A 14,429-nucleotide genomic window follows, 5' to 3' on the forward strand; every position below is an offset into this window, starting at 1 on the left:
AAAACATACATAAGACATGTAAATTAAGCTTTGCATGCCACTGTCTGACATTGACGCAGGCAATGTGACACTTATTGAAAAATAAGGAAAGTCCGCCAGTGAGGAGGAGGAGGAGAGGAGGGAGGAGGAGGAGAGGAGGGAGGGAGGAGGACAGGAAGAGGATTATGAGGAGAGGAGGGGAGAAGAGGAAGAACAGGAGAGAAGGAGGGAGAGGGGGAGGAGGATGTGACGAGGGAAAGGAGGTTGAGGAATGACATAGCAGCACTGGATCTATTTAGTGGAGATCTCTCAACAATCATTCTCACGATATGGCTGACCCTGTAAAACAACACGTCACTGCGCCTGTCCGGTGACATAAGTAAAACATTGTATTATATCCTTTTTATTATAAACTTGGTGGTTCAAGCTCTGAATGCTGATTGGCTGACAGATGTGGTGTATCAGACCGTATACCATGGGTATGACAAAACATTTATTTTTACGGCTCTAATTACATTTATGATCGTAATAAGGCACTTCGTGGGGTTGTGATATATGGTGTGGCAGACCAGGGGGTTTGGTCAAGACGTTTACACAGATCACACACGGACAGAATAGGAATAGCTCTGTTTCAAGGGTGTTTATTTAAATAATAAATCAAAAAGAAAAGGATAGATGTCCCCCATGAGACCCTCTCCGGGATACCGTCTTCTGGGCTCCGGGTCTTGCTGTATCCGGTCGGGATCAAAACTGCACTCGCTCCTGCTACCTCTGTAACCATCCCCAACTATATGGGAGTCCTTTCTTTTCCCACCACCTACCCAACTCTCCCTTGGTGCTGCCCTCTGGCAGCTTTATGGGCCTTGCACAGCTGGTGAGCAATCAACCCTTGATTACTCACAAACTCCCAATCAGCCCCAATTAGTCCTGGCTGGAGAACCTGTCGAGACCTGGCACATCCAGCAGATGGAGCCATCGCCTCGTGATGTATACACCGTCTGTCACAAGGCCTCCACGAGTCTCCCCCTGGTGTACGCCACAATGGCCAATATACCATGGTTAAGGGCTGTGTCCAGGCATAGGCTGGGCTTGGTTAAAAACATGGATGGGAGACAAAGGCATAGCTGTAGATTAATCAACTGTTCAGTAGGAGGAGCTGCCCAGCCTTAACCATGGAAACTCATACCTGAATATGAAAATGCAGACTGAGTATACAAAACATTAAGAACACCAGCTCTTTCCATGACAGGCAGGCCAGGTGAATCTAGGTGAAAGCTATGATCCCTTACTGATGTTAAATCCACTTCTATCATTGTAGATGAAGGGGAGGAGACAGGATAAAGGATTTGTAAGCCTTGGAGGAGCTGCCCAACCTTAACCATGGAAACTCATACCTGAATATGAAAATGCAGACTGAGTATACAAAACATTAAGAACATTAAGAACACCAGCTCTTTCCATGACATAGGCAGGCCAGGTGAATCTAGGGGAAAGCTATGATCCCTTACTGATGTTAAATCCACTTCTATCATTGGAGATGAAGGGGAGGAGACAGGATAAAGGATTTGTAAGCCTTGGAGGAGCTGCCCAACCTTAACCATGGAAACTCATACCTGAATATGAAAATGCAGACTGAGTATACAAAACATTAAGAACATTAAGAACACCAGCTCTTTCCATGACATAGGCAGGCCAGGTGAATCTAGGTGAAAGCTATGATCCCTTACTGATGTTAAATCCACTTCTATCATTGGAGATGAAGGGGAGGAGACAGGATAAAGGATTTGTAAGCCTTGCGACAATTGAGACATGGATTGTGTATTGTGCCATTCAGAGGGTGAATGGGCAAGACAAAAGATTTAAGTGCTTTGAACATGGTGCCAAGCGCACATGTTTTTGTCAAGAACTGCAACGCTGCTGGGTTTTTCATGCTTACCAGTTTCCAGTTTCCTGTGTGTACTGTGTGTACAACTTAACACAACTGTGAGAAGCATTGGAGCCAACATGGGCCAGCATCCCTGTGCAGCGCTTTTGTAATGCACATGCCACAACAAATTGAGGGGGGTGGGGGGGATGCATCTCAATATTAGGAAAGTATTCTTAATGTTTGGTACACTCGGTGTATACAGTGCCTTTGGAAAGTATTCAGACCCCTTGACTTTTTCCACATTTTGTTACGTTACAAACTTATTCTAAAATTGATTAAATAGTTTTTTCCCCTCATCAATCTACACACAATACCCTATAATGACAAAACAAAAACTGAGATTTAAATAAGTATTCAGACCCGTCACGTAGTACTTTGTTGAAGCACCTTTGGCAGCAATTACAGGATTGAGTCTTCTTGGGTATGACGCTACAAGCTTGGCAAACCTGTATTTGGGGAGTTTCTCTAATTCTCTGCAGATCCTCTCAAGCTCTGTCAGGTTGGATGGGGAGCGTTGCTGCACAGCTATTTTCAGGTCTCTACAGAAATGTTTGATCAGGTTCAAGTCCAGGCTCTGGCTGGGCCACTCAGGGACATTCAGAGACTTATCCCGAAGCCACTCCGGCTGTGTGCTCAGGGTCGTTGCCCTGTTGGAAGGTGAACCTTCACCCCAGTCTGAGGTCCTGAGTGCTCTGGAGCAGGTTTTCATCAAGTATCTCTCTGTACTTTGCACTGTTCATCTTTGCCTCGATCCTGACTAGTCTCCCAGTCCCTGCTGCTGAAAAACATCCCCACAGCATGAGGCTGCCACCACCATGCTTCACCGTAGGGGTGGTGCCAAGTTTCCTCCAGACGTGACGCTTGGTTTTCAGGTCAAAGAGTTCAATGTTTGTTTCATCAGACCAGAGAATCTTGTTTCTCATGGTCTGACAGTCTTTAGGTGCTTTTGGCAAACTCCAAATGGACTGTCATGTGCCTTTTACTGAGGAGTAGCTTCAGTCTGACCACTCTACCATAAAGGCCTGATTGGTGGAGTGCTGCAGAGATGGTTGTCCTTCTGGAAGGTTCTCCCATTTCCACAGAGGAACTCTAGAGCTCTCAGAGTGACCATTGAGTTCTTGGTCACCTCCCTGACCAAGGCCCTTTTCCCCAATTGCTCAGTTTGGCCGGGCGGCTAGCTCTAGGAAGAGTCTTGGTGGTTCCAAACTTCTTCCATTTAAGTATGATGGAGGCCACTGTGTTCTTGGGGACCTTCAATGCTGCAGACCTTCAATGCTGTACCCTTCCATAGATCTGTGCCTCGACACAATCCTGTCTCAGAGCTCTACGGACAATTCCTTTGACCTCATGGCTTGGTTTTTGCTCTGACATGCACTGTCAACTGTGGGACCTTATATAGACAAGTGTGTGCCTTTACAAATCATGTCCAATCAATTGAATTTGCCGCGTTGTAGAAACATCTCAAGGATGATAAATGGAAACAATGTGCACCTGAGCTCAATTTCGAGTCTCATAGCAAAGGGTCTGAATACTTATGGTAATAAGGTATTTCTGTTTTTTTCTTTAATACACTTGCAACAATTTTTAAAACCTATTTTTGCCCTCGTATTGTGTGTAGATTGCTGATTATTTTTTAAATTAATTTTACAATAAGGCTGTAATGTAACAGAATGTAAAAAAGTCAAGGGGTCTGAATACTTTCCGGAGGCACTGCATACAAATATAGTATTTTTCTTATAGCATACAAATACACCCCTGATATTTAACGAAAACATACAAAATCTTACCAGATCCTTATTAGATTTTTGTCCAAATCTTCTTCTGCCATACAATATTCGTATTTGATTTTCATGATTCTTTTCCATGTGGGTAATGGTGATGTATTTACAATTTTGCGTAAGGCTGTAATAATATTACAGTCTACAGAGTCAAGTAATGACATCAGAGTGTAATGAATGAAATTCCAATCACTTTAAGGCTCTCATGATTTGTTTGTTCTGGATCAATCTCACGTAGTCAATCAGTACTATAGCGGTCTGATCTCATTATTGACCCATTTGGAAAGAAAGGGCACATGAGTCACAGGCCACGGCATGTCTCTTAAGAGTGTGGGTGAAAAACGCTCATCCAGCTATCGAGCCCATCTAGTCCACATGCTGTGTTTTCTCACATGTGTTATGATGTCATAGGCAGAGACTTCCTGAATACAGGGTGCATTTACAGAGTCCTCCTCCAGCGAGTCCTGCCACCAAAATTAGGCTCCAAACCTGCTGTCTCCTGGCAACGGGGCTTACAGGGCTATAGTGAACCCTTTGTTGTTATTTGTTTGAGGGAGGGGTGGGGTTGTAAGTGTGTGTGTGTATGTGTACGTATTTAACTATAGTTGTGGAAATAGTAAACAAACCAAAATTGAACCAGGTCAAATGCAATTTCTAGGGGGTTTAGGGTTAAGGTTAGAATGAATGTTACGGTTAGAATTACATGGAACCCAAACCGGCTGCACTCGTGCGCCATCGTACGCAAATGTATTTTGTCGATCACGCAGGTTAAAATATCAAAACAAACTCTGAACCAATTATATTAATTTGGGGACAGGTCGAAAAGCATTACACATTTATGGCAATTTAGTTAGCTAGCTTGCACTTGCTAGCTAATTTGTCCAATTTAGCTAGCTTGCTTTTGCTAGCTAATTTGTCCTGGGATATAAACATTGAGTATAAACATTGTTTTTTTTTCCCCTGAAATGCACAAGGACCTCTACACCGCCAATTAATCCACACAAAAAACGGTCAACCAAATCGTTTCTAGTCATCTCTCCTCCTTCCAGGCTTTTTCTTCTTTTGACTTTAAATTGCGATTGGCAAATTTCATAAATTAGGTGCATTACCGTCACTGACCTCATTCGTCTTTCAGGCACCCACGTGGGTATAACCAATGAGGAGATGGCACATGGGTACCTGCTTCTATAAACCAATGAGGAGATGGGAGAGGCAGGACTTGCAGCGCGATCTGCATCAGAAATAGAACTAACTTCTGCTTTAGCCCTTGGCAACGCAGACGCTCGTTGGCGTGCGCAAGCAGTGTGGGTGCAATAATTGAATAACAAAGATTTCAACATTTCTTTTGTAACGCTCGCGCACACGACACGAGCGGTGTAGTCAGCCTGTTAGGCCTTGGCAATGCAGACGCTCGTTGGCGTGTGCGAGCAGTGTGGGTGCAATAATTGAATAATAAAGATTTCTAAATTTGTTTTTGCAACCCTCACGCACGCGATGCGAGCAGTGTAGTCAGCCTGTTAGGCTTAAGGTTAGGTTTTCGGGTTAAGGTTAAGGGAAAATAGGATTTTGAATTGGACTGAATTGTGTGTCCCCACAAGTTTAGTTAAACAAGAATGTGTGTGTGTGAGGTGTCACTGAGTTTGTCTGTAATAGGTGAAGCTGTGGTAAAATATGTACGCGAAGAAAGGATAACATAAATGGTCACCTCATTGATGAGTTAGGCAGGAGGAGAGGGGGAGGAGTGAGAGAGGGTTGGGGTACTATAGCCTAGGTTAAGATATTTCTTTAACCTACTGTAGTATGAGTCACGGACTCTTAGGGTCTGCTGATTTCTATTTTCCCATCACAGTCTACAGAGAGGCATCAGTGACTATACCTACGGTAGCTAGCCAACAACCAATAGAGGAAGCAACATAATAAAAATCATGAAACTGATTTAAACTGATGTTCTGGATAAGGATGACTGAGGTATTGAAATGTACCTACAGTATGTCAAATGAATTGTAGAAAGATTGTACACAAAAATGACAATAACTGTAGAATTCTTTGTTTATGATTCATTGCTAGTTTAAAAATGCAAGTTTTGCCTGGAAAAATAGAGATGAAAATGCCACAGTGTTAAGGAAACATACATCTGATATAGAACAGAAAACGTACAATACGGATCGTCAAGCAGCATAAAGACTATGGGGAATATGACTGTGTTCATTCAAGATGCACAGCTTTGCTTATAAACCTTGTAAGACATCTGAAACTAAAATATAATCTGTTTCTCTAATTTCAACATCACTTTTAATATAAACGTTTTGACAGCTATATATGGCTCATTACTAAAACACTGGGTTAACAAACATAATGAGAAAGCCAGAAAACAACTGATGCAGTTCATAAAACATACTTTTCTACTATACCCTATAACTACCAATAAAAAAAGAGGACTACCAGAACCATTTATACAGTTGTAAGCAATTATCTATTTACAGTTAAGGGAGGGGAAAGCTATAAAGTTTACATTCAGGATATTTCAAACATACTGTTTGCTGTACATTGAGAGAATGGCTCAATTAAAAAAGTCAGATATATTAGCTATTAACTATTACTATCTATATCTTTTCATAGCACATAAAAACTAATATAAAATATATCATATGAAATTAGTCAAAATGACATAGGCAGATTCAGTCTGGATCATTAAATCTTTGTACAATCATAGCAATGGCATATGACTTGGCAATGGTCAGGCATTAACTTTTTAAACTATTTGTAAAGTGTTTTTTGGGGAGGAGGGGGATCTGCTTAAGACATTGAACATATTTTATTTGATATGTAACAAAACACCTACTTTCTGCAATGTCAGCTATCCCTTCTTATAATAATAACAGCACTTTGAGCACTTGCTAGGCTATATACATGCAGTAAATCATATAGATTATTATGCAACACCAATCATTTTGCTCCAAAAAGCCTTTTCATGTTTGAATGTACATCAAATACGCGTATAATGACAGTGACACTGAACAAGGAAAGCATAGCTCATCTTAGAAATGTAAGGCACAGTATGTACAGTGCAGGTAAGAATACCTGTGATGTTATTGTATAGGCAGACACTTATTAGCACTGCATATATAGCATGTTGTTCATTGTCATTATGGAAAAACTCAAAATTATATTAATTACACAAAATAGTAATAGGTAGGCTGTAATATATGTTATACACATATTATTAACATTTTGCTCTGTTGCAACCAAACATGCAACAAATTTGGATAAATGTTACAATCATATAGGCTGCTAATAAATTGGGCACTCATTGGCAAGCATAGAAAGACTATCCCTTTAAGACCTGAATGTATTCAGATGCATTGTAGACATGCAACACTCAAAACATTGCCTGCTTAGACATCTTCAGAACCTGCTAATTTTGTAATTGCATTTCCCCCTGATCTTTACCTGTGTAAGGATTTAGCATATCATTCTTTGAATATAAGCCTTTTGAGACTAATTCAATATCCAATAATTCATTGAGAAAGATGAAATACTTTTCTCTAAGCAGTATCATCACCGGCCCAGATGAGGCATCTGGCCAATCCACTGCTTATACTGTAATAAACATTTTAGTTACATTAAGTTCATCACATGACCCAAACACAAGAGGAAAACATATAAACTATGGAATAAAGACAACACACCATGTAAGAATATACATACACAAATATTCCCCTACTAAACAGTGCATATAACGTTCAAATGATTTCCTGGGAGGGAACTTCATGTGTTGTGCCGAATTGGTACATAACAACATAGAACACAAAAACATGTAGACAAGAAAATAAAAAATATGGAGAGGTGAAATTACAAGACAATATTTATTTGGTTATTAGCATGTCAGTGTTCGTCTCCTTTAGAGTAGCGAGATGAGATGATCAAAGTAAGCTCAAATTGTATAAAATAATACACATATCACAGTGAAATGTTGACATGTTGGCATATTTTATGAATGGTGTCATTGGTAGAATCGTCAACCCGATGGGTAAGAGAGTTAAAATGATTTTAAAGGTTTGCATATAGGCAGCGGTGCAAAGTACTTAAATAAACATACTTTAAAGTACTACTTCAGTAGTTTTTGGTGGGTATCGGTACTTTACTTTTTATATTTTTGACAACTGACTTTTACTTCACCACATTTCTAAAGAAAATAATGTACTTTTAATTACATACATTTTCCAAGACACCCAAAAGTACTCGTTACATTTTGAATGCTTAACAGGACAGGAAAATGGTCCAATTCACATACTTGTAAAGAGACTCACTAAAAACACATGCTTCTTTTGTAAATTATGTCTGGATATCCGTAAATAAAATAAAAAACAAGAAAATTGTTATATCTCTATTGCTAAACATAAGGATTTTAAAATGATTATTTACACTTTTATTTTTGGTACTGAAGTATATTTTAGCAATTACATTTACTTTTGATACTGTATTTAAAACTAAATCATTTTTACTTTTACTCAAGTAGTATTTTACTGGGTGACTTTCACTTTTACTTAAGTCATTTTCTATTAACGTACAGTATCTTTACTTTTACTCAAGTATGACAATTGGGGACTTTTTCCACCACTGCATATTGGTTTAACAACCAGTAATGTTACAGCGACTGCCATGATTGTGACTTGTTTAGGAATTTTCACCCTCTCTTATTTATTGTACAGAAAAACATCCATTTGAATCCGATAAACCTAACTAGTAATAAAACAAGGCACAATCTAGTTTCTTTTAGGCCTGAAAACTAAGAAAATTGTCTTTGGCAGAACATTCTTTGGCGTTGAGTAAAAGGCAGAGAATATTTTAGCTGAGAAACAGTTATTTGAAGGAAACGGGCAGAGCAGCCAAACTGCTGGTGGCTGGGGTTGATATACTGTAGGGTTGATATGGAGATGGGCACACAGGGAAGAAGAAGAAGAGGTTCTCATGGCGACGAAGAGTGAGCTGCAGCTGTCCACTTCCTGTTTTCTGTCGTCTATGTCTGACCTCTGGCCTGCACGCCGGTCAGATCCTTCCTTATGATCTCGTTTACTGCAGGGAGGAGAAGAGAAACAAATACAGGCTGTTAGTTAGTCAGAGCATCCAAGGTGTTTGATGTAATACTGTGTTTGATGTCTACTGTCCTCTCTTCTTCCCAGGCAGCATTTCACAGCTCCAGGGAGGACAATTTTCATTCCTGGACTTTTCATATCTTCCTTTCTCTTTCAACAAACACTAACAAAACGTACAGTATATTACACAGACAAAAAGGGCATAACATCTTGACAAAAACATACTGATCCTACAGTAAAACATCACCAAAGGAAACATGGCACTAAGTACTACTGATTACTCTGTGTGCAAGTTGGCTGCGGTAGTGAAACCAGAAGACGTCACTACAGTGAGCTGCATTGGCACAGAGTGTCCACTCGGAGGACCATAGTGTTCCATTCTACCGCTCTTTTTTTATTCCCCATCACTTCCTGTTGTTCTGCTGACAGCCAGGTGACACAGCACAGCAGTATAAATGGAAACTTCAGCGTTCTAAAAATAGACTCAGTAAAGTTGTGTGGAGTGCTTACACAGTGTACACACCACGCCATGTTTAAGGTGGGGGAAACACATTTTACACACATTGCGACGAGATTAAACCTGTCCAAAGTTCAAATGTCAAGGAGTTCTTGTCTGGGAGGTCCGTGATAAGGCTAAATATAGACATCTGTATTAAATTAAAATTGCCATCATGAAGTCATTCAAATATTTTACTATTTGAAAAGTCTACATACATTGAATGTAGGATTTCCTTTTTAGCTTGCCATGATCTGTGTTTTTATTTTTTAAATATTTTTATTTCACCTTTATTTAACCAGGTAGGCTAGTTGAGAACAAGTTCTCATTTGCAACTGCGACCTGGCCAAGATAAAGCATAGCAGTGTGAACAGAGAACAACACAGAGTTACACATGGAGTAAACAAACAAGTCAATAACACAGTAGAAAAAAATAGTCTATATACATTGTGTGCAAAAGGCATGAGGAGGTAGGCAAATAATTACAATTTTGCAGATTAACACTGGAGTGATAAATGACCAGATGGTCATGTGCAGGAATAGATACTGGTGTGCAAAAGAGCAGAAAAGTAAATAAATAAAAACAGTATGGGGATGAGGTAGGTAAATTGGGTGGGCTATTTACCGGTGGACTATGTACAGCTGCAGCGATCGGTTAGCTGCTCAGATAGCAGATGTTTAATGTTGGTGAGGGAGATAAAAGTCTCCAACTTCAGCGATTTTTGCAATTTGTTACAGTCACAGCCAGCAGAGAACTTGAAGGAAAGGTGGCTAAATGAGGTGTTGGCTTTAAGGATGATCAGTGAGATACACCTGCTGGAGTGCGTGCTACGGGTGGGTGTTGCCATCGTGACCAGTGAACTGAGATAAGGCGGAGCTTTACCTAGCATGGACTTGTAGATGACCTGGAGCCAGTGGGTCTGGCGACGAATATGTAGCGAGGGCCAGCCGACTAGAGCATACAGGTCGCAGTAGTGGGTGGTATAAGGTGCTTTAGTAACAAAACTGATGGCACTGTGATAAACTGCATCCAGTTTGCTGAGTAGAGTATTGGAAGCTATTTTGTAGATGACATCGCCGAAGTCGAGGATCGGTAGGATAGTCAGTTTTACTAGGGTAAGTTTGGCGGCGTGAGTGAATGAGGCTTTGTTGCGGAATAGAAAGCCGACTCTAGATTTGATTTTAGATTGGAGATGTTTGATATGGTATGATATGATGTTTGATATGATAGTCTGGAAGGAGAGTTTACAGTCTAGCCAGACACCTAGGTACTTATAAATGTCCACATATTCTAGGTCGGAACCATCCAGGGTGGTGATGCTAGTCGGGCGTGTGGGTGCTGGCAGCAAACGGTTGAAAAGCATGCATTTGGTTTTAATGTATAGGGACTATAACAACATATTTATAGGCCTATAGTGAATGACAAAAAAATATGCCTATACTGTGGCTATAATGGCAAGGTGTCAAATGGAATAATGTGTCTCATTCATAACTAGAGCTAGATATTCACATGAAAATTAAGAGTGATTATATGACCTCACAAAAGCAATTAGAGTGCTACTGTAGCCGTAACTTACACCGCAGCCGTTTTTGGTTCACATTGACAATGGGGGAAACCTGCAGTAAAGTTAGAGGACTGTCCAGTAGGTTGAACATGTACTGTAGTGGAGTCTGTCCAGATAGGCCACATCTTCCGTACTGCAGTCAGTCTGTCTTTATCAGTAACTAACAGCTCCAACAGGCCTGGAAGCACACTGTGTATACTGGCACTACGGACATAAGAGCCTGACGCCATGGCTTCTTGTTTTGACTTTTAGGGAACACATACATTTTAAGACATGCCCAAAATGGAGGGGGAAAAGTGTGAGTGTGACAGTGACATCATTTGAGTTTAATGCATTTTATTCATTGATGTAGTATATAAAAGCTGACCATATTCATGTTTACCTGCTGTATACTATATTAGCATGTTTTAAACATTCACAGGGAGGTTGTGTCTCACTTAATACAATAGTTTAATAGAGCAAACTCTGCTAATATGAAGCATCCTAAAATATGATCAATCTTTTTCACTTCAAAAGGGATGAATGAGATAATATAGAGTGAGTAAGATAGTAAGCAGCACCATATTATGTGTTGTGCTTTGTTTTAGAGTCAGGTTTAGGGGAACTCAATATCCAACAGGCTTTTACGAGGCCTATTTAAAAGTTGTGATTGTTTTAAATTAAAATGGTTAAACATAACAACCCTCACCCCAAACAACTCCAGTTCAACAGATACCACGATGCTGAGAGATACTCCATGAAACTGATATCCAGTTTCACCCTGTTTTTTATGTACAGTTGGAATGAGATAAAACATTCTAAGTTATTGCAAGTCACTGAGTTATTTATCAGATGTGGGAGTTAGAAATGATTTTGCCTGACAAACAACCCAAAAGCTGAGCTAAACCATTGGCAGCTACGTAAGCTGCAGACCTTCTTATATCATTAAGAGTAGCAGCAAGTCTATCCTCCTCCTCCTTTTGACTCCCTCTGTCTCTGATCATCTGCAGATGTGAAAGAGAAATAAACCTTGGCCTTTTATAACAGCTCAACACTAAGCACACTTTATAGAGCAGAGCAGAGCAGAGCTGCATCTGAAACAGGGAGGGAGGCAAACCAACTAGTGGCCAAACCGGCCCGGGTGCTCCAGCTCTCTCTGCTGTCATCACAACCACAACCTAAACGTCCATGTTTATTTTAGTTTCTAGTGGAATTCCCTTTGACACCTAATGCCTTAAATAAACTTTCATCTCCCCAATGGGGCCACAGGATTTTCCTGAGTATAAAAAATGAGTTTAGAGAGGCGAGTGGTGAACCAAGAAGTTACACAGTGGAGAGCTTTAACTGAGCCCCATGAAGGGTTGGCATGGCCATTTGAGGCTGGCCCAGGGAACACTCAGACTTAACCATACAATAGGTGAGTGTCTGGCTTTAGCGTCCTGCGCCAATGAACGTGTTTGTTTACCAACCAGAGGTGGGAGAGAGAAAGAGAGACACACACATACGCACACAGTACAGTACTGTAGCTGACTCAGTCACTTCACATTGCCTACTGTGAGGTGGGGGAGTGTGTGTGTGTGTGTGTGTGTGTGTGTCTGAGAGGGTTGCCTGGGGGACTTTGTTGGCAACATGAGAAGAATCAACCCACAGAACAAGTGGCATGGGTAGACAGACAGACAGACAGACAGACAGACAGACAGACAGACAGACAGACAGACAGACAGACAGACAGACAGACAGACAGACAGACAGACAGACAGACAGACAGACAGACAGACAGACAGACAGACAGACAGACAGACAGACAGACAGACAGACAGACAGACAGACAGACAGACAGACAGACAGACAGACAGACAGACAGACAGACAGACAGACAGACAGACAGACAGACAGACAGACAGACAGACAGACAGACAGACAGACAGACAGACAGACAGACAGACAGACAGACAGACAGACAGACAGACAGACAGACAGACAGACAGACAGACAGACAGACAGACAGACAGACAGACAGACAGACAGACAGACAGACAGACAGACAGACAGACAGACAGACAGACAGACAGACAGACAGACAGACAGACAGACAGACAGACAGACAGACAGACAGACAGACAGACAGACAGACAGACAGACAGACAGACAGACAGACAGACAGACAGACAGACAGACAGACAGACAGACAGACAGACAGACAGACAGACAGACAGACAGACAGACAGACAGACAGACAGACAGACAGACAGACAGACAGACAGACAGACAGACAGACAGACAGACAGACAGACAGACAGACAGACAGACAGACAGACAGACAGACAGACAGACAGACAGACAGACAGACAGACAGACAGACAGACAGACAGACAGACAGACAGACAGACAGACAGACAGACAGACAGACAGACAGACAGACAGACAGACAGACAGACAGACAGACAGACAGACAGACAGACAGACAGACAGACAGACAGACAGACAGACAGACAGACAGACAGACAGACAGACAGACAGACAGACAGACAGACAGACAGACTTCTACCTTCAACTGCCAGAGAGCAAATAAGGTTTATGATGTTAAACAAGTTTCCATTACACTTGAGTATCAATCATAGCCATTCAAAAGTTAAATTCTCAGAATACAGTATGCTATATAACACAGTTCAGTTTCTTAACTCTGGTTCCCTGTATTAGTGTGGGAATGTTGCTATTGTTGTCTTTCCTCTGTTCACTGGTAAGTGGGACATCAGTGACCTGAAACTAATGTTTGTTCACCAAGCTGTTTTCCTGTGTGCTTTATCTCTGAACGGTAGCTCTCTCGCTCCTTCTGCACGCTGGAATCATTTCACCTGCTCCACTGCCTTCACCTGCTCCACTGCCTCTGGGGTTAATTCCAGTCAGATTCACTACAACTACAACATGGAAAGCTGCAGGTACTAGAGTGTGTCCCAACTCCCATCCTTTACAAGGAAATCACTTTCTAGGTTGTGGACAACATCCTTACTGTATAAAGAACGTTGTAGGCCTATATACACACACAAAAGCCCCTAGCTTCTGATAAAGGCCTTTGAGTACAGTATGAACTGTGAAGTTCATTCCATGTTTTGATTTTACTCATAGTGAAATACATTACTTTCTTCTGTTGTCCTTGACCTCTGTGACGCCACAGAGAGCAGCGCTACTCTGATGATACAGTTGTAGAATCTAAAGACACTCAAGAGTGACTCATTTAAAAATTGTATTTCTCAGAAAATGTCTTTGTGATGTTCAAATAAATGAATGTTTTGGGCATAAAACACAACTTGACATCTTAGTAGAGAAAGACCAATGGGGCTTTCTGCATTGCCCTGTCTTCCTGTGCTGTGTTTGAACTTTGAAGGGAAGGTTTGAAGGTGAGGCGAGGGTTTGCGGACAACACAACAGTGGTAGGCTTGATTACCAACAACGACGAGACAGCCTACAGGGAGGAGGTGAGGGCCCTCGGAGTGTGTTGTCAGGAAAATAACCTCACACTCAACGTCAACAAAACTAATGAGATGATTGTGGACTTTAGGAAACAGCAGAGGGAACACCCCCCTATCCACATCGATGGAACAGTAGTGG

At 41.3% G+C, this 14,429-nt stretch overlaps 1 protein-coding gene across 1 annotated transcript in view; it reads right to left on the bottom strand.

Annotated features, from left to right (window-relative positions):
* Positions 1–5,719: 5,719 nt before the first annotated feature.
* Positions 5,720–14,429, bottom strand: part of LOC135504099 (nuclear factor of activated T-cells, cytoplasmic 2-like) — a 50,675-nt gene continuing 41,965 nt past the window's right edge. Inside the window, 1 exon segment of the mRNA XM_064922390.1 lies at positions 5,720–8,760. Coding sequence (XP_064778462.1) covers positions 8,705–8,760 — 56 coding nt within the window. The 3' untranslated portion in view covers positions 5,720–8,704.

Source organism: Oncorhynchus masou, chromosome 18 (genome assembly GCF_036934945.1).
Source record: "Oncorhynchus masou masou isolate Uvic2021 chromosome 18, UVic_Omas_1.1, whole genome shotgun sequence".
Lineage (NCBI taxonomy): Eukaryota > Metazoa > Chordata > Actinopteri > Salmoniformes > Salmonidae > Oncorhynchus > Oncorhynchus masou.